The 23199-nt window shown below is 37.6% G+C and overlaps 1 protein-coding gene across 1 annotated transcript in view; it reads right to left on the bottom strand.

The window, feature by feature from the left end:
- PDE4D (phosphodiesterase 4D) overlaps positions 1–23199 on the bottom strand; it is a 603821-nt gene that overhangs the window by 492951 nt on the left and 87671 nt on the right. Inside the window, exon 2 of the mRNA XM_064642015.1 lies at positions 8370–8497. Coding sequence (XP_064498085.1) covers positions 8370–8411 — 42 coding nt within the window. The 5' untranslated portion in view covers positions 8412–8497. The remainder of the gene's footprint in view (positions 1–8369; positions 8498–23199) is intronic.

Here is a 23199-nt window from a genome sequence, read left to right on the forward strand (position 1 = left end):
TCTGCAGTGCTGAAAGAAACAGGAAAGAATCTGAAGATTTAACTACCTCTTTCACAGATAATACTAGGTTTCCCAGCCTCAAGCCACCAGAAGCAGCTGCCCAGGGGCTACAGTTCATGCAGCTTCACTGTTCACAGGCTGGCAGGAAGAAAGTTTGCAGTGTTCTACTTGAGATCCCATGTAAAGTAACCAAACTCAAGTTACTCTGAATGCAGTGCACTCAGGGAAAGAAGCAATAATTTGTAGAAAAGCAAGTTTGATATTAGCTCTTTTCAGGAAATATATTTGAATTTTTTTTTTTAATGTAACTGTGTATTAATTCAAGGCAAGCTGATCATTTTCTTTCTTCATTGAGGACTTCCTAATGTACATACATAACATTTTCATTCTGTATTTCTAGGTTGTACATTTATGTGTACAAACAGATATGCATACACTGGTAAAAGAGATATACTGCACGTCACAAGGAAAAACATGTATAACATATAAGAAAAAACTCTCATTTTTTACATACAGTCACAGCTGAAGCCATTGATAAAGAAACAAAATAGAAATTGTAAAACTCAAATAGCAAGAGCATGATCTTGCTAAACTGAAGGGCAGCTTTAATTCTGCAATTTACTGCTTACTAGCCGTGTAGTCCAAGACTCAGCTATTCAGTTCATCACACAACAACAAGTGAAGTATGAATTGGATACTTCCCCCACTTTAGGAGAAATCCTTAAGGCCATACAGCAGGTGAAAATTGGCAAGGCAGCTGGGGTTGATGGAATTCCACCCTAAGTCTGGAAACATGGGGGCCTTGCACTTCGTGCTAAATTTCATGAGTTTGTGGTGTGCTGTTGGGATCTAGGTGAACTACCATCAGATGTTCATGATGCAGTCATCTCACCTTGTATAAGAAGAAAGGAATTAAATCAGACTGTTCAAATTACCGTGGTATTACTCTGCTCTCCATTGCTGGCAAAATCCTGGCAAGAATACTCTTGAACAGACTAATACCCGCTATAGCAGAAGAAATTCTACTCGAAAGCCAATGTGGTTTCAGAGCCAACAGGAGTACCACAGACATGGTATTTGTTCTCAGACAACTGCAAGAGAAGTGTAGGGAACAGAACAAAGGTCTCTATGTAACCTTTGTTGACCTCACCAAGGCTTTCAATACTGTGAGCAGAAAAGGTCTATGGCAGATTTTGGAATGATTAGGTTGTCCCCCAAAGTTCCTTAAAATGATCATCTCACTCCATGAGCATCAGTGTGGCCAAGTCAGTTATGGGAACACACTTTCTGAGCCCTTTCTAATAAAGAATGGTGTGAAACAAGGCTGCGTTCTCGCTCCTACCCTATTCACAGTCTTTTTTAGCATGATGCTCCAAAGGGCCATGGCAGACCTCGATGATCAGAACGGTATCTACATTCGATATCATACTGATGGAAGCTTGTTCAACCTAAGGTGACTGAAGGCCCACACCAAGACCTTAAACCATCTTGTCTGGGAGCTGCTTTATGCTGATGAGCTCTTTGGGCTGGAAGTCAGCTTAAAGAAGACAGAAGTTCTCCATCAACCCACACCTCAGGAAGTCTTCCATCATCCCCATATCACCATTGACAAATCAGAGCTCAGATCAGTCCAGCAGTTTAATTACCTTGGTAGCCTCATCTCCTTGGATGGTAAGATTGATGGAGATAGACAACAGGTTAGCAAAGGCATATAGTGCCTTCGGAAAGCTTCATAGAAGAGTTTGGTGAAATAAACACCTGAAGAAAAGTACCAAGATCAGTGTTTACAGAGCCATAGTGCTGTCTACTCTCTTATATGGATCCAAATCATGGGTCATCTACCGCCACCACCTGCATCTCCTAGAACGCTTCCATCAACACTGCCTCCGTACAATCCTAAACATCCACTGGTCAGATTATGTGACTAATACGTCTGTTCTAGAACAGGCAGCAGTCACAAGTATTGAGGCCATGTTGCTGAGAACACAGCTACACTGGGCAGGGCACGTCTCAAGGATGAAGGACCACCGCCTCCCTAAGATCTTGCTTTATGGCGAACTTGCCATTGGCTGCCGCAAGAGAGGAGCCCTGAAGAGAAAATACAAGGACTCCCTGAAACAACATCTCAGCCTTGGCCATATTGATCACCATAACTGGTCTACTCTGGCCTCCAATCGGGAGGTCTGGAGACACACCATCTGTAACGCTGCTGCTTCCTTTGAGAACGCACGCAGGATCACTCTTGAGGAGAAAAGACAATGAAGAAAGAATTGTGTCTTGCAGAATATACCATCTAAGGAGTCTTTCTGCTGTGTCTTTTGCAACCAGATGTGCCTGTCTCGAATTGGCCTTTTTAGCCACCAGCGCGCTTGTAACAATCGTGGGTAGAGCCCTCCCCAAATCTTCGCTTGCGAAGCCTAGCCATAACTACTTTTATCAAACTACTCTAACTTTAATAGTACTCCACTGTTACTCGCCTTTTATTTCAAATTCTTCATGTCTTCTGTTGCTGTCAGTAGCCAAAGAACAGTAATCCTTGCCACGGGATTGTCTGTGTTTTTCCATAATAACTTGTATTTCCATTTTCAACAAAAATATCTAGCAAATTGTTCTGCCCTTACTACAGTATTTGTTTCCCTACAAACATTCTCCCTCTAACTGCTACATACCACTCTTTAGTACGCTACATCTATCAGACTTCCAAAGTCCTGACATTTGCATATTTCTTTTAAAAATATTTAATATTTATACTGAAAATACATTGAGAACCTCATCACACTGGAGAACCAGTTTTTCCATCCATTGCACTCTGACAGATGCAGAGGTATTAACTGTAACTTCCTGCAATTTAAAATGACAAGTGAGAGACAGATAGGAAAGGAATTTACATTTAAAAAGTAGTTACATGATATGGCATTTCCTTCCATATATAGTGTGCATCAGTCACATGCTCATTCCCCTCACGTGCTCCTCACCCTGTCAACATCACTCAGCCTTCTCCCAGGCACCATTTCAAAATTTGGTCTGAAAGAGGGAATCAAAAGGTGCAGTGATTGCAAATGGAGGAGACTGAAAGACTTTCATATTTAAAGAACAGAAAACAATGTGTAGAAACTCAGTCACAGACTAGAAATATACTGTAATAAGTGGGAAAGAAAAGTAGAGAGACTTTGTTAATCTTTAATACAGCTCTGCTTTAATTGCATTATCCAACACTTTCATGCCTTTCCTCTACTCCTCCCTGGCCATCAGCTCTCTTCCGTGTGAACTCCAATGTGTAAAGTCCTGAACTTTGTTGTCTTTATTCCTAATTTGTCTACTCCAGGACTCAGTTATCTATCCATTTTTCCCTTCCCTAACGTTTTCACATCTATTTAATTTGATTACACTTTCTGAGTTAAGCATATTTTCTCATAGAGTGGGATTTTCAGGGTCATTTAATTTTATTTTCACCACTGTAGTAAATTATTGCAAAGATGAGAGTAGCTTCCATCAAACAGCAATAACAAGAGGGCTAGAGCTGATTTCAGAGAACAAGAACTGTTTTGGGGTAATTATTCTCAGTAAAACATCTAAGTACCTGTAATTCTGATACAAATGGCTGGCACCTCCCAGTCCTTACCAGGAAAGAGGGCTTGAATGATCTACTGTGCCTCTTCAAGACAGCCTGAAAGCCAGCACTGGGTGGAAAGATTCAGAAGTATAAGTGTGATCTGTATTGCTAGGAAGATAAAAGCTCCAGGTAGACAATTATTCTTGCTGATGGGAAGAACTGGGACAGAGGATGACAACGACACAAATGTGCAAGAACTCCAAAAATAGAGACTCAGATATAGTTCAAGGCTTTGCTACTGTAGCTGAGCTATAAAATTCTCTGTATGATCCACTCAAACCATCAAGAGAATTTTTCTGTTTATTTAATTGGACTAAATAAGCGTTATTGACTCACATTGCAGATTACTTTTTAAATCTTCATAATTGTGGATGACATTGTGTTAGTTTAGGATTGTTACATCTGTTAACACATAGGTGGGCATGTTTTCATGTTCCAGAATGGTTCAGTTATGTCACAAAATCCTAAGTACTGCCCAAGCCTTAGATAAGGAGGCAAGACTTGCTTCAAAAAGGCTGCAAGTTAATTAAGAAGGTACACAGGAGCTGAACCAGGAGATGAGTCAAGGGAAAAAAAAGAGATTTATGAAAAAAGCATGTGTATTAATGTCAGAAATATCAGAGACAGAAGGAAGAAAATATGGAGAACAGACTTTAAGGCCTGATCAGCATGGCTGGAAACATTAGTCAGAACATCCATGAAAGACTGGAGAGGGAGGAAGACAGAAATGAAAAAATCCAAAATGAGTGGGAGGAAAGAAACTTGTGCAATTTCCTTGTCAGAAATAAACCATTATAATCCTGCTATAGGACCCTTTCTCACTCTCCAAAAATAATCTCACGACTAAAAGGGGATTATCAAACGTACACAGGTGAATACTGTAAATTAATACAAAAAACCTAATTCATTAGGGTCCAAGTTCATCTCTTATTTCTCGGACTGGACTCTCACCATAGACATTGATTACTAACCCCTGTAGAAGGAAATGTTAGAAAATATGCAGGAAGGGTGAAAGTTGCTCCAGGCATTACTTACTCTCTCTCCAGTCATTCTCCGTGTATCAGCTGCTGCTTTACATAAGGAAACATGCTGCTTAAAATTTCCATTCTGTCAGTCAACTACAGCAACTGACATTAAGGGAAAAATAACACCACTGCATGAATTTCAATCTGCCCTTCAACAATGTCCCACCTTTGCCTTTTCTATCTCTTGTTTCCTTTGCAAAGACTGTATTACAGATGGAGCAGTGGAAGAAGGCAAAGAATACGTAATTTAATTGCTTCCCATTAATTCGGAATGGTTAGTCCAAGCAATCTTCCTCTAAGTATCCACGTATCAGATAACAAATGAACCTAACCACTGACGATGAGAAAAAAATCAATTTATTTGTAAATAATGCAAATTTATTATGAAAAATGCTTCTGGAACAGTGCAAGCTTCTCCCATTTCTATTGACAAATTGGATACTTAGAACTATTGACCTAAAGCAAGGATTACTGTCTGACAGAAGTGCACTGTGACAAAAAAGGGCCTGGAATTGAACTTTTTTGCAATTCCTTCACACTCTTAACGGGGAACTACATCACTCTACTTTTTTTTCTATCCTGTTGCCAAATAGCTATTCTACCTGGTGAGCAGAGGAGTGTACTGCATTTGCCTGGGGTAGACAGGATGACATTCTCTCTCCCTCACTATTTGCTTACAGGAAGAGTGGCAGACAAAGAGCTCTTGGCTCATGTCTTCTTTATGACTCATAATCTAAGCAGAAATGAGCATCGGAATAAAGGAAGTCTTTAACTTCCTCTTCATTCACCCACACCATAAGCAAAGGTTATGACAATCCAGCCTTAAGAACTCTGGATGAAAACATAGTGAGTCAGCTGTTTGCAAATAGCTCTCGCTTCCCTTGCACTTCATCTCTATGGGTGCTCCCTCTCTGCTTTGCATTCACATGATTTGCCTACCATACATAGGTATGCAACTCCACAGGTTAGCAACAGAAGAATGAATAGCAATACGGTGCAAACCAGACAGAGAGAATGTAGGACTACCAGGTTTAGGCATATTTTCTGCCTGAGGACATGAAGTTCAAGCAGTGGAATAAAAGTCTACTGGAAGAAGTACAAAAATAAATATTAAAATATTAACAACATATTTTTAATTACAACATCACTTGCAAATTATTTTAACAGTATTAGACATATTACATTGTCAGAAAAAATGGAAATGTTAATGTCTTTTCTATCTGTAGTTTCTATTATGCTACACTGTTAAACTAAGATTCAGCTATTTCACGATGCACAACTTCTATATTTGGTGAAAATACCTAAATGATTACGCATATCTGCAAGTTCATCTTCTATATTAGGTAAATCGTGCTCACTGATGTCTGAAACCACTGAACCAAAATTTTGATAGCCATGCTTCCTAGAAACACAAAAACCTCTTCAAAAGCTCCGTGACAACATCCCCTGAAATAAAAATGAAAGCTGTATACTTTCTTTTTAAGGTTATTCAGTTCAAATTATGACACTTTGACTTATTCATGAGGTGTTCTTTGGATGAAATGACTGGTCTGGCAGACCATGGATACCATTGGCAATGAAAATTCAAATTGACAGGCACGTAGAGCAATGGAAGATTTGATGTGTGATATGAAATCTTTACCTATACTCAACAAGTCTAATGAGACTTTTCCAAAGTCACTTTTCAAATAGTTTCATTCTCCCCCCACAAGCAGTAATCAAAGAATTATTTAAACAGCATGACTCCATATGGTTTAAAATAATTCTCCCAGGATTACATATTTTGCGATTTCAAAACAACGACCAAACAAACAGTAGGAACTATTTTATGTACCCAGTTTAAAGAAAAATAGGTGCAAGCAATTATTATAAAGTTGACATAGCAAGATATGCTAGGATTTAACACTAAAATAAGGAAGTTTATTTTGAATGTTAAAAATATCTCATTCAGGGTCTGAAATGTTCAATGTGTTTACTAAGCTTTTAGAATTTAAATTTAGAAAATATTTTCTTGATGCTTTATTAATATAAAGACCCTTTGAATTAATACAGATTAATATAATTGATAAAAATGTATTCAGTTAACTTAGACTGAAACAATAGTGGTCTTTCCTCCAAATTTGATCAAATCCCATTAGAACAACAAATATTAAAATTTTATATGTGCTTTGACGTCTTTTAAAAATTTTATGGATGGCCTCATGCATTCTTTAATTCCCGGCGTGCCAGACAATAGCAACAGTGAAGCTTTATTAAGCGGTCTGAATACCTATCTTCAGTTTGTTGAGACATATCAGGTTGTTCATTTTATTCACATATCAAACCATGTCACCATGATGAATTTAGCATACTTTAGTCCCTTCCCTTTCCCCCTGCAGCTGTACATACATATGCTGATAGCACATGCAGTAAAATTACAGGGAAAAAAGTTGTCTACAGAGAGAGATCTCTTTTTTAAAAAGAAATTCTTAAGAATAAACCAAAGAAAGCTCCCAATAGTTAGGAGCTCAAGCAGGTACAGCCTGCCACATTTGGGAAGCTCTACATTGCGCTTGGTCAGAGATGTCTGAACTGCCACTCCCGCACCTGAGAGGACAGGGAGGAACTTGAGCAGGTCTGAATAAAGTCAAATGAGATGAACCTCTTAGTCCAACAACCAAGCCTATTGGACTAAAAAACTAAGGCAACAAAGGGCAGAAGGAAGCAGACACACATGGACATTAGCAAAAAAGCAGAAACAGCAGTCCCAATTTCATTACAGGATAAAGTGAAAGATACTCATGGGAAAATAAAAAACTGGATCCAGAGTGACTTGGAATATTTCTCAAGAAAATTCTGTTTACATACAAGCTGGGAGCCTCTCACAAAACAAGGAACTATAACTTTATCCTCTGTTCTGGTAGATGCAGTGACCTTATAGATGCACATTAGAACTTTTCTTTCCTATTACAACTTAAATAAAGTTTCCTTGTCTATTAGGAGAAAAGTCATACTCAGCAGTTTAAACATAGCATTAGCATATTAGAAAGAAACATTTACTTCTTGTCTGTACCTGTAAGACAGAGTCATTCATATATAATACCACACATTAACATGTTACATGAGCATCTGGAAGATAGAAAAGGCTATAGCAACATCCAAGCCTCTCTGTTTCAGTAGTACTGTTGGATACAGAGAGACATACATACATACATACATAGGACAAAAAACCACAACAAAGACCAGAAAACTAACAAAATTAAGCCTTATCCAAATCTACGCATGTATAATTAGCTAATTTTCTCGTTGATCTCTTGGAACGTTTCAGAGTCAAAATTTCAATAATGTGTTACGAAATCAGATTCAGTCCCTGGCACCAACACAAATGCAGTGGCATACATTTACAACTGAGTACATTATTATATAAGCTTACCTTTCTAGGAATTCTCCAGAAAATACTAATTTTTAAAAACTTTTCATAAAACACACTGCAAAAAATGAACGTCTCAATTTAAAAAAAGATCACTCCAAACCATACTACTATCCAGTAATGTTATTTTCATGTGTCCAAGTCACACACATACATATTTATTTAGGCTACAGATGCAAGAATAGGATACAACTAACAGGTATTTTATCGTAGTTTCTATTCTTCTCAGAAAGTGGCATTTGAAAGGCTAATACAACACAAAAGTAGTATGGAAGAACAGTGATAATAAAAAACATACGCAAGAAAAAGAAAACGTACTTACACTTCTGCTCTTCCCACGTAGATTACAGGTATTCTTGCTCATGTTGACTCTATGACAAAATCAGGAGTGTTTTACAAGTTTCAAAGGAGAGTTTTTATCCCTGGTTCAGCCAAATATCAGCTGAGATACTGAAAGGAAATTAATTTATATCATTAGCATGAAGGCCTCTCAAGTTGTACAACATTCAGGCATAAGACACTTCATGAGTTTATAAAAGCTGCAAACATTCTAAGATCCACTAGAGTAGATGTTACTCTAAACCACACAGCAAGCATACTATGAATAGTTCATGTTTTCCTGTCAATAACAACTGCATACTAGCTCAAAACCATTACAAAAGATTACAGGCTTCTGAGGCAGAGTTTTTTGCCACAGTTAACAAGATATTGGCAGTATTGCTTGCAATAATGAAATAAGCTTATTCAATATTTTTATCCGCTTTCTCAATCTGAGGGAATCTGTTAATTTATATGATATTCAGACCAGGATATATGCTAAATTAGAGGAAGAAGATTAGCTATGGTAATTTTCAAATCCGTGTTCCTAAGGATGTTTAAACCAGTAGTGGGATACTTTCATATAGTTGTCAGAGTATGACAAACTGGTCTTTGTATTATGACAGTAACTAAGGGAAACTCTCTAACTACTGATGATGGCATGGCATTGCACCTTTGAAAAGCAGCATTCATCAGCTTCTGGCTAAGTGCATAGACAAAACCATGAAAGAGTAAAGGGAAATTCATATGCTCTGAGATCAAGCAGCTCCAAGATTTGTGTTCTTATTTGAGCCCGGTAGTCCCTGCACACATTTTTTTCCTTATCTCTGTCAGCCAGAGATGAGGTAAAGTGCAATTTCTAATCAACAAAGATGCTATAGTAAAATCTCCTAATACAGAATCAATCACACAGCAAAATTACAGATATGGTTTATTTCTTTCATGGGTAGGCACATCACTGATGCAACTCACATGGATACAAAAGGTAAGACATCATCCACACTTGCATGGCCTTACTAGCATAACAAACTGGTTTTAAATTACTAAGGTTTTTGAGAATATCAAAGCCCACCTCTGCCAAAAAGGAAAATTAATCCTTAAATCTCAGTACAATATTAAGAATCATGTACATGTACAGGTGTAGTTTCCTACCTCTACAGGAGAAAATAAGGACCTGGAACAAATGTAAAAGTCTAGTTTTCCTTCCTAAGAAAACCACACATATCACTGCATGAGCAACTCTTTAGCACATTACTTGATTTTTCTATTTGTTTTGTAAAATATTGGTACTTCTTTCAGATAAAAAATAAATATGTATTGATTACTCATGTATTTAATTATTTATAAGCAACATTCAGTAATAGAGAATCAAATCCAAGTGTTGAGGAAGCAGCTAATTTTTCCTATTTAGATATCATATAAAAAAAATTATTCTTGTTAGTTTTACAACAACTAAATAGAGGAACTAATTTGCAAATAGAGGTGCAAGGACTATGCCTCCTTATGGTCTTGCTGGATTTCTTTCAAGGTAACTATGTCAGTCTCTGCCCCAGTGAGATGGAGATGTGATTATTTCCTCCCTATTGATTGGCTTCACCAACTTCTCAATAGTTACTTACAAAGGTGAAACAAATTCTGGCACTGACCTTGTACCGTTACCACCATCTGTGCCCATGGGTACATAGCTGGGCCTAGCCTGAGAGCTCATGTGGCTAGTGCTGTCAGGTTTATGTACAGCTTCACATTGTAATTGACAATATGCATCAGCCAGTGCAAATTACTCTTGTATTGGTGGCCCCATAAACAATTTGACTTGCGAGATGAAGCAGCCATCAGAAACATCACAGATGAAGCCTGGTGGAAGGGGAGACTGATTTGAGTAGAGTGGAGTTCACTGACTCAGAGACTGTTGGTTTGTTGCCCTTCCATGCAGAATGATAGTCTGGCCAGCTGCCCAGGAAGTTACCATCAACCTACATTCAATGAAAGCAACGACTGGGGAGGGAGAGGAATCCTCAGCTCCAAGAGCCATAGTTCAACTTCCTTTATTGCCATCAACACCTATCCTGACTACCAGTATAGATTTGCCAACCCAGGGTACACCAGTCATGGACACCAATGACAGAAATACATCATATCCATGCTTTGAGAACTAGATAGAAAAAGTGTTGGGACTAACAGAATGTCTAAAGGGATGTGTGGAAAGAGAAAGATCTTATTCCAGCATTCTATGGAATCCATTGAAAAAAAGCAAAACCAATGTATGTATTGTTTTTGCATGGAAAAAAGTCTTTGTGTGAAAAATCTAAGAATCACAAAAGTAGATTTGGGAGTTCACAGAGGATGAGTAGCGGAGATTACATTGAAAAAAAGCTACATGATCCTATTCAATTTCTGAGATATTGTTATAGTGATCCTCTACAAGAGGCTTTCATTAAGAGAATTTGCTTTCATAGAAAAATATCTTATTCTAAATTATTCATATACTATCACTACCATATTTGAATATATAGAAGTATACATAAAAGCCATATGCTTTTATATATAAGCATATGTATAAGCATCCTTACCTTTTCCACAAAAGCCATGATTTGTGGAAAGAAAAAAATGAATTTTCAGTGACAAATCTTGTCAGGTCTACATGGAAAACAGTATCCACAAGAGTATCTTAATATTACTTCTCCAATTTAAAATAGCTACAAGATGAAACAGGTTCAAAAGTAAATACATCATTGCTCTATCCATTTCAACAGTACTTTATATACATGCAAGAGAGGAATACACTTAGCTCATTAAACTAGTTAATGCATTTAGGCAAAATTCACAGAGTCGCCTGAAATATCTATGTATGAAATCAAGGTACAAATTTATGGTTTTAACTCAGGAAAGCAGTAGTAGCACATTAAATGGGGGTCAAATATTTCTTTCACATCTTCTGTGACTTTCTGTCTTGAACACTTTCAGTCATGTTTCTATGAATATCTGTAATACATGAGCATATCACAACCAGAAAGCAGGATAGTAGAGCTCTTAAAATCTTAGAATACAAGAGAAAAAATAAGGCTATTCACTACAAGGATGAAGTTTGAAGAGAAAATTTCTTGTCAAGAAGAACATTCCCTGATCACTATTTTTCTGTGGATGTAATACCTAGAATTTTCACATGACGTCAAAAGAAGAGACCTCATTGAACTAGCCCAGAGGTACTTCCAGGAGCCAGATTAGTGTAGTTTATTATAACAGGCACATGAGTCATACAGACAGATGCCCTTCTTCCAGGCCTTTCAAGTTTTCCAAGTTTTTATTAAAGCACCATGGATTTTATTCCTGTTGAACATGATGGATATGACCAAAATGTTAGCCAAAGAAAATGTGCAAACTGAAGTTACTCATGTTGGACTACAGAACAATATATATATACACTTTTATTTCATCATCTTAGTCATTAAGCCTTAATAATAATTATTTATATATAAGATGTAAACACAACAAAGACTAAAAAAAAAGCTAGTGACTTCAAACTGAAAATTTTTCAGATATTGCTTAGCATTTAAATTACAGGGAACAATTAAAACGTAAATATTTCTACTGAGCTGGTTGATCAATTACAAAACGTTTTTTTCATTTCATTTAACAGGAGATTAAGAGATGATAAAATAAATAGAAATAACTTGTCATATATTTTCTGTTCCTAGGTCTATGTTTTCACTATATTTCAAGATGTTTTCATGGTGTGAATGTATATTGAACAAAGTGGCACACTCATACAAAATACTGAAGCAATCACTTCAGGTACTAAGAAGTTTCGAAAAAATACTATAGAGATATTGTAAGAGAAGAAATTAAAAACAGCAAAAAATTTTAACAGACTGCTTGAGAAGATTCCAGGGTGAATCACAAGATTTAAGTTCCTGTAACATCTAGGATATTATTGTTGTTTATTTGTTTGGGTTTTTGTATGCGTGTCTGTCTACTTACAGAAGAAGCATATTTTCTTTAAACAGAGCTTTAAACAGAACACTGCAAAATAGTAGTTACTGCCCAATTTGATGGACTTGCACTCTTCCTGCTTGTTAGATAGCCTTACATTTCTTTAATTGTATTTTGTTTTCAAAAATATTCCCTAAAATTTGTACAGGTATACATTGAACTAGCTGGGAAGCTCTTATGCTGTTTAAAAATTTATGACTTGACCATGAATAGCCTGGAGAGTTTAATGCTTGTGTGCAACAGCTGTTCATCCACCCTCTACCAGGAATTTAGGAAACAGAAACTAAGGTGAAGACATTGTCTTCATCAGGAGCTAACATTCTGTATGCCTATATATTGTGCTTGCTAACCATTACATAAGTAGTTTAAGTCTGCTTATCTTAGATAGTTATCTAAAACCTGATTAAACGGTTTTCAATATATGAATGTAGAATAAAGTGATTTTAGGGAGCAGACTGCTGGCAGCTAGCAAGCTCATGATACTACCTTTTATTTCACTAAATCTGACTCTAAGGTCACCTGTGTCTGCATCAGAGCTGTGTTTAATAAAATATGGAACTAGACTTAAGGGTTTTCTCCTCCTTTCTGATTGACAACTACACAAATGTTATAGTTAATCATTTGGAAATATTCATGATTTAGAAAGATATCCAACAATGATTTATGTTGCTAGTCACTGCCTAAAATTTTTCTGTAAAAAGTGCAACAAGGACTTGAGATGCAGCTTACTCCCTGTTGCTACCCAACATCCATTTACATGAGTGAGATGAAGAACTCATATTGTTTATCTGCAACATATCTCTATTTCTAAGCAGTTCTGGGCTGATAAGGTAGCCAAATTTCTTTCAGTTAAATAGATATGGGGAAAAAACACATCATCATACAGGATTAGAGAGCTCTGAAATGATCTTCTGTCTCTCTGATCTGCTGTAAGATAACTGCCACTGCTCAAAAAAAACCCGTGTTGTTTACTGACTTGAATCTCAGAGGCAAGTAAAGCATGCTCCCTTTACAATAACCGAGGATAAAAAGGCCTGAGCTTATGTCTGCAGTGTATGAGTCATCCAGTGTCCAGAACCACTTCTGGAACACTTTAATGTTGGCTTGTTTAATTTCAGTCAGAGTTGCTTCCCCAGCACAAAAGTATAAAAAAAAAAAAAAAAAAGCCAAAACAAAAGACCAAAGACACTCCAATGAATCTGTTAACCTGCACTGAAGAAATTTTCAAAAGCAATAGCCTGTGAAAGATCCAGACAATTGAAACAGATGTGAAAGAAAGGCAAAAGCATCCAGAGTACATGCTCAATTTTTTCCTCCCTCCTATGCTAAACAAGACACTGCATTTTCTTAGTTATAATTGAGTAGGAAAAAGCAGGTTGTACAGATAGGATATAACAGAAACATGAGAAATCTATTATTAAGAGAGAACTGTGCAAATAAGCACCTGAATATTCAAAGCCAAATATATTCCTATTATCATGCTGCTGGTCTTTTATTTGCTTAACATATTTGTCTTGTAAAACATAACCTAGAAATCAGTCAAACTTACCTAGTTAGATTAGCTTTTATCTCCTTTAATTAGTTATGATACATTTATGATACGTTTTCTTTATAATTTGCTTCTCATTGTAGGCATTTTTCAAAACAATGGATTTCTTCAGAACAGAAACAAAACAATTTAAACAATAAAATGCAAGGTAATGTTCATGTCAAATTATAGAATCACACAGAATACTTGCACAGTAAAGAATTTCTTCCTCATGTTCAGGTGGAACTTTCTGTGCACCAATTTCTGCCTGTTGCCTCTCATCTTATTGCTCAGTACCCCGAAGAAGAGCCTGACTCTATCCTCTGGACACCTTCCCTTCAGATACTTGCATACATAGATGAGATCTCCTTTCGGCCTTCTCCGGACTAAACAGGTCCAGGTCCTTCAGCATTTCCTTGTAAGAGAGATGCTCCTGTTCTTTAATCATTTTCACACAGCTCTCTGCTAGACCCACTCCAAGAAGTCCATGTCTCTCTTATCCCGAGGAGCCCTGAACTGGACACAGCACTCCCAATGAGGCCTCACCAGGGCTAAGTAGAAGAGCAGGATCACCTCCCTTGACCTGCTGGCAATGCTCTTCCTACTGCACCCCAGGATACCACTGGCCTTGGCCACAAGGACACACTGCTGGCTCATGGACAACTTGTTGTCCACCAAGACCCATAGATCCTTCTGCACAGAGCTGCTTCCTACACGGTCAGCCCCCAGCCTGTGCTGGTGCCTGGGGTTATTCCTCCCAAGGTGCAGGACCTGCACTTGCCCTTCTGGAAATTCAGACAGTTCTTGTCTGCCCATCTCTCCAACCTGTTGAGGTCCTTCTGAAGGGCTGCACAGCCCTCTGGGGTATTGGCCACTCCTCCCACCTTTGAATAAACTTGCTGAGGAGGCATCTGTTCCTTCATCAAAATCACTGATGAATAAGTTAATACTGGAACCAGTATCAAACCCTGGGGGACACCACTAGTGAGAGGCTTCCAACTAGACCCTGTACAACCGATTACAACCCTCTGGAATCTGCCATTCAGCCAGTTCTCAATCCATCTTACTCATACAGTCTAAGTTTTCTGAGTTTATCTATGAGGAATGTTGTGAGAGACACTGTTAAGAGCCTTGCTAAAGTTCAGTTAGACAATATCCACTCTTCTCCTCTTGTCTATCCAGCCAATTGTTCCAAAACACAAGGCAATCAGGTTGGTTTCTCTTTGATGAAACCATACTGACTCTCCAAATATCCAGAAACTGATGCTGAAAATTTATTTATTTTATATTGATTCATTTTAGAACAGTGAAACCTATGGAGAATGTCAAAATATGACTCAGAAAGTAAATAGTGTCTCTGTATATATGTATTTACACTGATTATGAAAAACCGTAAGTAGCATGAGTGTGAACATTCCACATTTTTTACACTTGGCTAAATTCAGAGTAAACAAAACCTTGTATGTCATATCCAAAAAAGTCAATGTTATATCAGTTAACAAAAAAAAGGTGAGAGAAATCTTACTTGTATCATTTCTACTTTCCTTATATTCACAAAAATTAAGAACACTACTATAAAAGCCAATGTTTCAAAACTATAAGTAAGTTACCTGGAGAAATGTACTATATATAATATTAACATCTCTGAAGAGTACATAAAAATAGCATTTAAACACACCAACTAGACTGAATTAAATAAGCGTTTTGTATTTTAGTGCTTTTTTTTATCAGTTTCCTGTTCTACAATAACCTCTCCTGTTGGCATATGTAAACAATCTCTCCAGTGGAGAAAATGGGAACAGGTAACAGGTAACATAAACATTTCAATTCAGCAGAATAGACATGAACTCTAATCACACTTTCAGAACCATTTTTCATTTTTTCAAAGTGAAACAGTATTTACCATTATTTACTTTAACAGTAATGCTGAATATTTTTACTCTCAACCCTTGATTGTTAAGTACTGTACCCTTTTTTGGGCTGGAGTGTAAATTCCCAAGACATCATTGAACAAAATTAAGCAACATTGGAGAATTACTTTTCTATATACTTTCTCCAACAATTGAAAAGCATGAAATGCAGGTTATGAGGACAGCTTTTTGGGAAAATTTCACAGTTTACACAAGAAAAAGACGACTTCTATTTTCAGAAGTTTCTGAGATGGCGTACTGCTGTATTGATGCAATGCAAGTATCAATGCCAGACAACTTGGACAACTTGTTACTAGAAATCTCATTAATGACAGCTATGTATTAGATAATGAATACTGGCCAGCAGGACTCTGGGTTTTTAATAAAAAAAAATGGAGTAAAATTACTGCAGCAGGTTATAAAGCACTGAGAAATGCAAAGATATCCATATTGCTAGATTATCTGTTTCTTTCTTTGGAAAAAATCATAAAGCCTTGTTGTGTTTTCTGGAGAGAGGGAGTGTGGTTTTAGGAGAATACAGCATGACCTCTAGAGCGAAACTTACATTTACTAAGTGTATTTTTTTTCTTTTTCTTTTTTTTTTCAGTAACTTCCATTCATCCCAGAGTAAGTGTCCAGCACTTATCCCAGAAGAATGCTTTAGAGCAGATAGAGAGCGACATGAAAGCTGAGGAAATTAGCTAGGCATTGAATCTGGGGAGGGGGTATGAAAAAGCAATTTTGTGTAAGAGTATTTCCACTAAATGTATTTTTCTTATGACTCTATATTTGATAACTTCATTTATAAGCCAACAGATGATTTTATTCGTCAATTCTATGTGTTAGCACTGAGGACTCACAGCCAGGGGCTTGGTCTGATTCAGTCCTAAGGATTGAATCAAGACTGAACTAAACAAGACAGGCTTTCACCAAAGTACATGAAGCCCTGCCATCACAGCTAACTACCAAGCGGGACTAAGAGAGGAAAAGTGCATGCTTTTTAACACACAGAAGAATTTTACTTTACAATCAAGTAACAGCAGAACCTTCTTTTTTTTCTTCAATATTTTCTTTTGCTGAAAACAGATTAAATGGAGATAGAAAATATCAGAGCAAGTAAATCACAAAGTACTTTTTCTCTAGTGCTCTGCCTCTTCTGACAGATGGGAAATAAGTGATATCATCCATCAACACTTTTGATAATGTAATGCCAACCCCTACTTAAATAATGTTTTAACGAAAAGAATGTCATCTTTCATTGTCAAGGAAGTCCTTTGCATTCTGAAGTGAAACACACATTTTTGATGGGTTGCATCAGTCTATGTCTGGCCTGAAAAATTGAACCAAACGTACCTGGGAGAATTGTCTGCTGCCAAGGCCTGCCAGCTTGTATCAAAAACACTCAAGTTAACCTCAAAATAAGTATGGCAGTGCATAACTAAGCACAGGGGGGAAAATAGCCTGCCAGCCCTGGCTCCCAATCTAGCACAGCTGCCTGGCAGGGCACCGGTGGGCTGGCTCCAAACTAGACTGGGAACTACCCTGTGAATCAAATAGTCAAGGCCATTGCAGTTCCCGGTCCCTACTCACTACTCCACACCATCACCACTCACCAACATTTTTAATGTCACCTGTTGGTGGAAAGAGTAGGGTTTAAGGAGCCAGAGCAGCAGCAGCAGATTTGTCTTGCATAGGAGGTGGCCAAGCCAGCCAAAGACAGCTCCAGCAGTTCTATAGCTGTGGCCATCAACCCTTCAGGACCCAGGGCTCAGCCAGTCAGAGATGGTCAGAGCACCACTGCAAGTGTGGCTGGAGGTGCTGCTGTTGAAGGTGCAGCTGGAGAAAAAAGGCACTTGCCCCAAAGTGTGCCCCTCTGAGGGAACTGAAGCTCATTGGAAATCTGCACTGGAGCAGGGACATCTTACAGAAAGGACTACACCGACAATATACCAGGAACACTGAGGAAGGACATCTCCCTCAGTTGTGTCTTTCATAGCTTAAACTGTCATGGTCAATCAACTGCTTTCTCATCCTGAATCATCCCTATCACTCTTCTAAACCTGCTCTATCCCTCCCTATCAGAGAGGCCACCTTCTCTCACAAACTCTTTGTTATACATGCAAGAGAACACTGTGTGTATCCACACAGCAGCACTCTTGAGGTCAGGCACTGCTAGCCCCAGGTTTCTGCCTGTTGGGTAATGACTGTTCTAAGAATACTTCCTATTTAATGGAGGAACTGACTTAAAATAGCTGTAATACTCTGCAAGTCCTCCAGCATGTGCCTATCCTCCTAGCACTCAATGGATACTACATTTATTTAACAAAAATGGGTGCTCTTCACTATGTCTGACCAGGACCTCCCACAGAGCTCAACATGCAGGTGGTCCTGGTACATATGTACCAGTATAATAACAGTCTCTGCTTCATCATCTGCTGTTTTCCACATGCTTCCTAACATTTCAGATTTCTCCTTGACATCCGAGCATCAAGCTAACATATTCATACAACTGTTTACTTTTGCCTAAAGACCCATTCTACACAGCAACATTTATTCTGAGCCCATTGTGCAAGTTATAGCTTGCCCTGCTCCCATTGACTACATCACTTCAAATTTCATATTATATTTCATTTGCTATTTTATCATATTCTGCAGTTTTGCGATTTTACATAGTTGTCTTTAATACCATGAATAGCTTATTATCATCAAACTTTTTTTCTTTCCAAACCATTTTTAGCATATAGACCAGCCCAATGCTCTGCCTCCTGGAAAGCTCACATTTCAGAGTTAGCATTTAATTCCTGGGTTCCTTTAGAAGAGTTCTGTCGACGCTTGTGCACTTCACCTGTTTATTTAATAAGCTCTTCCACTATTATCTAAATCTGGGACAGGTTTTGATGTCTCTTACAGGAAAACACCTATCATAAGAGACTTTGCAAGATCTCCTGCATTAATCCTTTGTTAAATATTCCTTTTATTCTACTTATGTTCTTCCAAAGTCTCCAGCTGACTTCATGATCTGGAGGAGGTTTCCTAGCATATTTTTATATCTTTATACCTTTGTTTTTATTACCCTTTTTTGGTCTTACTCACTGCATTTTCATATTCTGTGTTTTATATTTTCCTCATTTGGGCAAAGCTTCAACTTTTTGAAGGATGTCTTTGAGAGGACTGTCTTTATCTCACTGTTTCCCCATGTCAGCTTTCTTTCACTTTCTAAAAAATCGCAATTATCCATATCCTCTCAAATGTTTTTCTTGAGCTTCTACGAGTTTTACAGACACACAAAAAAATCATTTTTATAGAACCATGTCATTTTTCTTCACTGTATCTAATAATAGTGCCACTGTTTTCTATCCTTTCAAATTTCCTATTTGATAAAAATTTTCTAACTTTACTTTTCTTTAGAGATACAAAAATTACCTAGGAGATTGCATCATTTTGAAGTGTGCTCTTTCAGAATTATCTTCCTTCCCTTAATCTTGAATTTAAAACCTCAGATATAACTCAGCCTCAGAGAGTTTAAAACCGTAGTACAATCTCTTGATTTGATATGTTACCTGCTTCCTTCCTTTGAGGTTCAGATGAAGTCTATTCCTCTAAATAGAATTGTTTTGTTCTAGAAGAACAAATCCCTTGTTCTTGCACTACTTTCTCATCCACAGGATGAAATGTTGCCCCTCTTCTTCTTCATTTTTGCATGCAATATGGAAAGCACTTGAGAGAATACCACTGCAGAGGTGGAATATCACTTATACAAGTTTTGAAATCTTTTTCTGGAACTGTTCACGCTTTCCCCATCTCTTCATATACTCATTTGAATAAAGGATAGCAAAAACACCATTTCAAAATAACACAACCACCTTTTCTTTCGATATGACTACTTATTTACTTATACAGTTCTAGCATACAAAATTCATTTTTGATTCTTTAACTTAAAAAAATAAATGTACATAAAAATCAGCATAGATTATCTCCTTTAAAAATGTTTTGACTACTCCAAGGCATCAGTAATTGTTTGTTTTCCACTGCCCACCCACAGCATGCATTTACATTATGATATTACGGGGTAACTCAGTGTCTGTATAAAGGGTCTGTATAAAGAGTTTTGTTTCTTTAACTGGCAGCACTAACTTTCACCTGTGCCTCAAAGCACTGTTATTTCTTCACATTCTGTGCTTTTCCAAAACCCATCATAATTTCCCTCCTTCTGTTCATATTTGCCACAGCATATATTTCCTATATTTTACAGTTCAAGTTTGTTAAAAATTAATCCCTTCACCCCCAAGCTGCTCAGACTTTTGCTGTTATCATTTCAGGGCATTTCCAGAGAAACAGGTCCAGACTGAAGTAGCAAGGCACTGGAACTCAGAACCTGGCTCTGTGTCAAAACACATAACACACTGCATACTGTTTAGGGAGAGGTGTGTGATACAAGTGACAAACCCTTGTAACTTGCTATGCAAGGCTAACAGTTGTGCCATTTAAGGCAGGTGTTTACAAGTAAGATTCTTCATAGAGGTGAGGGCTGGGAACAGATGAGGAGATTTGCTAAAACCTAGAAATAAAACCTTTATGTATCATATTTGGACAGAATTTTGCTACAGAAATAATGTCGTAAAATCAAAGCCGGCAAGTCTAAACTAAGGGAACAACGAACTACTTTGGCTATGATTTTAATGCTATTTTGTCTAATAGTGGAATACATAGTTAGGAAACCTTGTAGTCTAGACAAAATCTTGGATGTGTTGGCTCCAGATAAACCTCCTGATTTTATTCCTGTCAAATGCTAGTGACAGTCAGGGTCAAATTGTTAATCTCTGATTTGTGAACTCAAAACGTAAATGTATTAATGACAAAACACTGGCTTCTCCAAAACAAGATACACATCTATATTTTGATAATTTTATGTCATTTATTTAATTATACAAGCAATAAGAAGCATGTTACTCCGGAATTACTTCAGGTGACTAAAACTGAGCTGTCGTTAAGTTTGACAGACCTAAATTTGAAAGATTATATTATTATATGATATTAGACTGAGAAGGTGTAAAAAATACAAGTTTATGTCATTCTTCCTTTGGCTGAATTTAATCGAAGGAGATTAGATTTCAAAATCAATTTCTTTTACCTACTGATGAATACTTTAAAAATATACATAATTTTAATAATACTACTATACTATAAAAAGCAAATTTAATATACTGTTTAATGTGTTTATTGTCCGTCAATAGAAGACAGCTTTCTTGTAGAAGACGAGTTAATATGATCAGAACAAAATCACAAGAATCTTCACAGCATAGATAAAATACATTTGCTGTTAAAAAAAATGTATTCAGATTAGAAGTATTTGGATGAAGTGCAAAAGAAAAGGGAAGAGAAAAACAAAACAAAAAACCAGACCACAACCAACTGCAAATGGGAAATCCAAGAAGAAATTTATGTCTATGTCCAAAGTCTAGTCTAGAATTTTGAATTTTCCTAACTCTTTATCTTCAGCTAGACAGCAGCTTTCATAGATACAGCTAGCACTAGTTTCGTGTAATCAGAACTTTTATCGTCTCCAGTACTGCAGATAACATTTCTCTGTGGTCACAACAAACTTCAGGACAAGCATCTGATTTTAGATACAGAAAAATTAATCTAAATCTTTATCTCTACACAGCCTGGAAAGGCTACAAAGTGTTTTATTTGATCATATTTTTCTCCCTCTTCTGGCAGAAGAAATAGAGCAATTGAGAAACGTACAGAGGACTCAGTTGTGCTGCATTTCTTAGTCAAAAATCCTGCTTGCTTCTTTCAGAGCTTTGATTCAGGGAAGAAAGTGAAAACAATTCCATGTATAAGGTATACCAAAATAATCACAGATGTCATGAGAACTCAAAGCCATCACAGAAATTAAAGCTAAAAGAAGCCCACAACTTGCCTATTTGTTATTGAAGAAGGAAAGGGTATTAACAAAATGCATGCTGTATTAATTTGCAAGAGCACTTCAAGGTTTTTAATTTCAGCATTGAAAAATACTTCTTAAACATAATTAAAGTGAAGATATGATCTGCAACTAAGTAGCCAACCATGTTAAACAAGGGGAAAAAAAATTAGAACTTGAGTTAATTTGAGACAGTGCATCTCCTAGATACTAAACCTTTCCTCTGGTTTAAGGACCTTTGACATTTGGACCTTGGACCTCGACCTTTGGATTAACATGGAGAATGCTATTTTTTCTCAAATATAAGAGCCTGTGGTCTTTTCTAGTTATCTTCATTATTTAAAAAATAAAAAGGACCATGACTGTGAGAATGACCAACTCCCAGCCAACCCTGAAATTGCACAGGATCTGCTGCTCCAGGTGGATCCCTACAAGTCTATGGGTCCTGAAGAGATTGGTCCGAGAATCCTCAAAGAGCTGCTGATGTCAATGCAAAACCTCTCTCAATGATTTTTGAATGGTCTTGAGAATCCAGCGAAGTCCCAGCTGACTGGAAGCTGGCGAATGTTGTCCTGATTTTCAAGGGCAGGAAAAGATTCTACTCTTGAAGTCATTGGTCATGGCTTCATGAGGGAAAAGTCCTGCTTGTCAAACCTGATTTTCTTCTGTGACAGGGTAACCCACTCAACTGATCTGAGAAAGCCAGTAGATTTAATCTTTTTGGATTTCAGTAAAGCTTTTGATACTGTCTCTCACAGTATCCTGCTGGACATAATGTCCAACATTCAGCTGAATAATTGTGTTACCCAGTGGGTGAGCACCCAGCTCAGAGGTTGAGCACAAAGAGTTACAGTGAATGGGGTAACATCAGGTTGGTGTCCAGTTGCAGGAGAGTTCCAGAGGGCTCCATCCTCAGCCCAATTCTCTTCAGTGTCTTCATTAAAAAGTTGGACCCAGGACTCACAGGAATACTAACTTTGCCGATGACACTAAATTGGGAGGACCTTCAAGAGCAAAGAGGCCCTGCAGAGAGACCTTGACAAATTAGAGAGATGGGCAGTCACCAACTGTAGGAAGCTTAACAAGGCCAGGTGCCAGATTCTGCACCTGGGATGAGGCAACCCCAGATGTACAGACAGACTGCGGAACAAAAGGTTGGAGAGCGGCACTGTGGAAAATGATCTGGGGGTCCTGGTCAAACGCAAGTAGAATATGTGTCAGCAGTGCCCTGGCAGCCAGGAGGGCCAACCGTGCCAGGGGAGGCATTGGGCAAAGCATTTCCAGCCAGTCAAGGGAGGGGATTGTCCCTCTCTGCTCTGCACTGGTGCAGCCTCCCCTTGAATATTGTGTGCAGTTTTGGGCACTGCAATATAAAAAAGACATTAAGCCATTAGAGATCATTCAACAGAGAGCCATGAGGATGGTGAATGGTTTGAAGGGGAAGCCATATGAGGAGCAGCTGAGGTCACTTGGTTTG

The sequence above is a fragment of the Pseudopipra pipra genome, chromosome Z, assembly GCF_036250125.1.
Source record: "Pseudopipra pipra isolate bDixPip1 chromosome Z, bDixPip1.hap1, whole genome shotgun sequence".
Classification (NCBI taxonomy): Eukaryota; Metazoa; Chordata; class Aves; order Passeriformes; family Pipridae; genus Pseudopipra; species Pseudopipra pipra.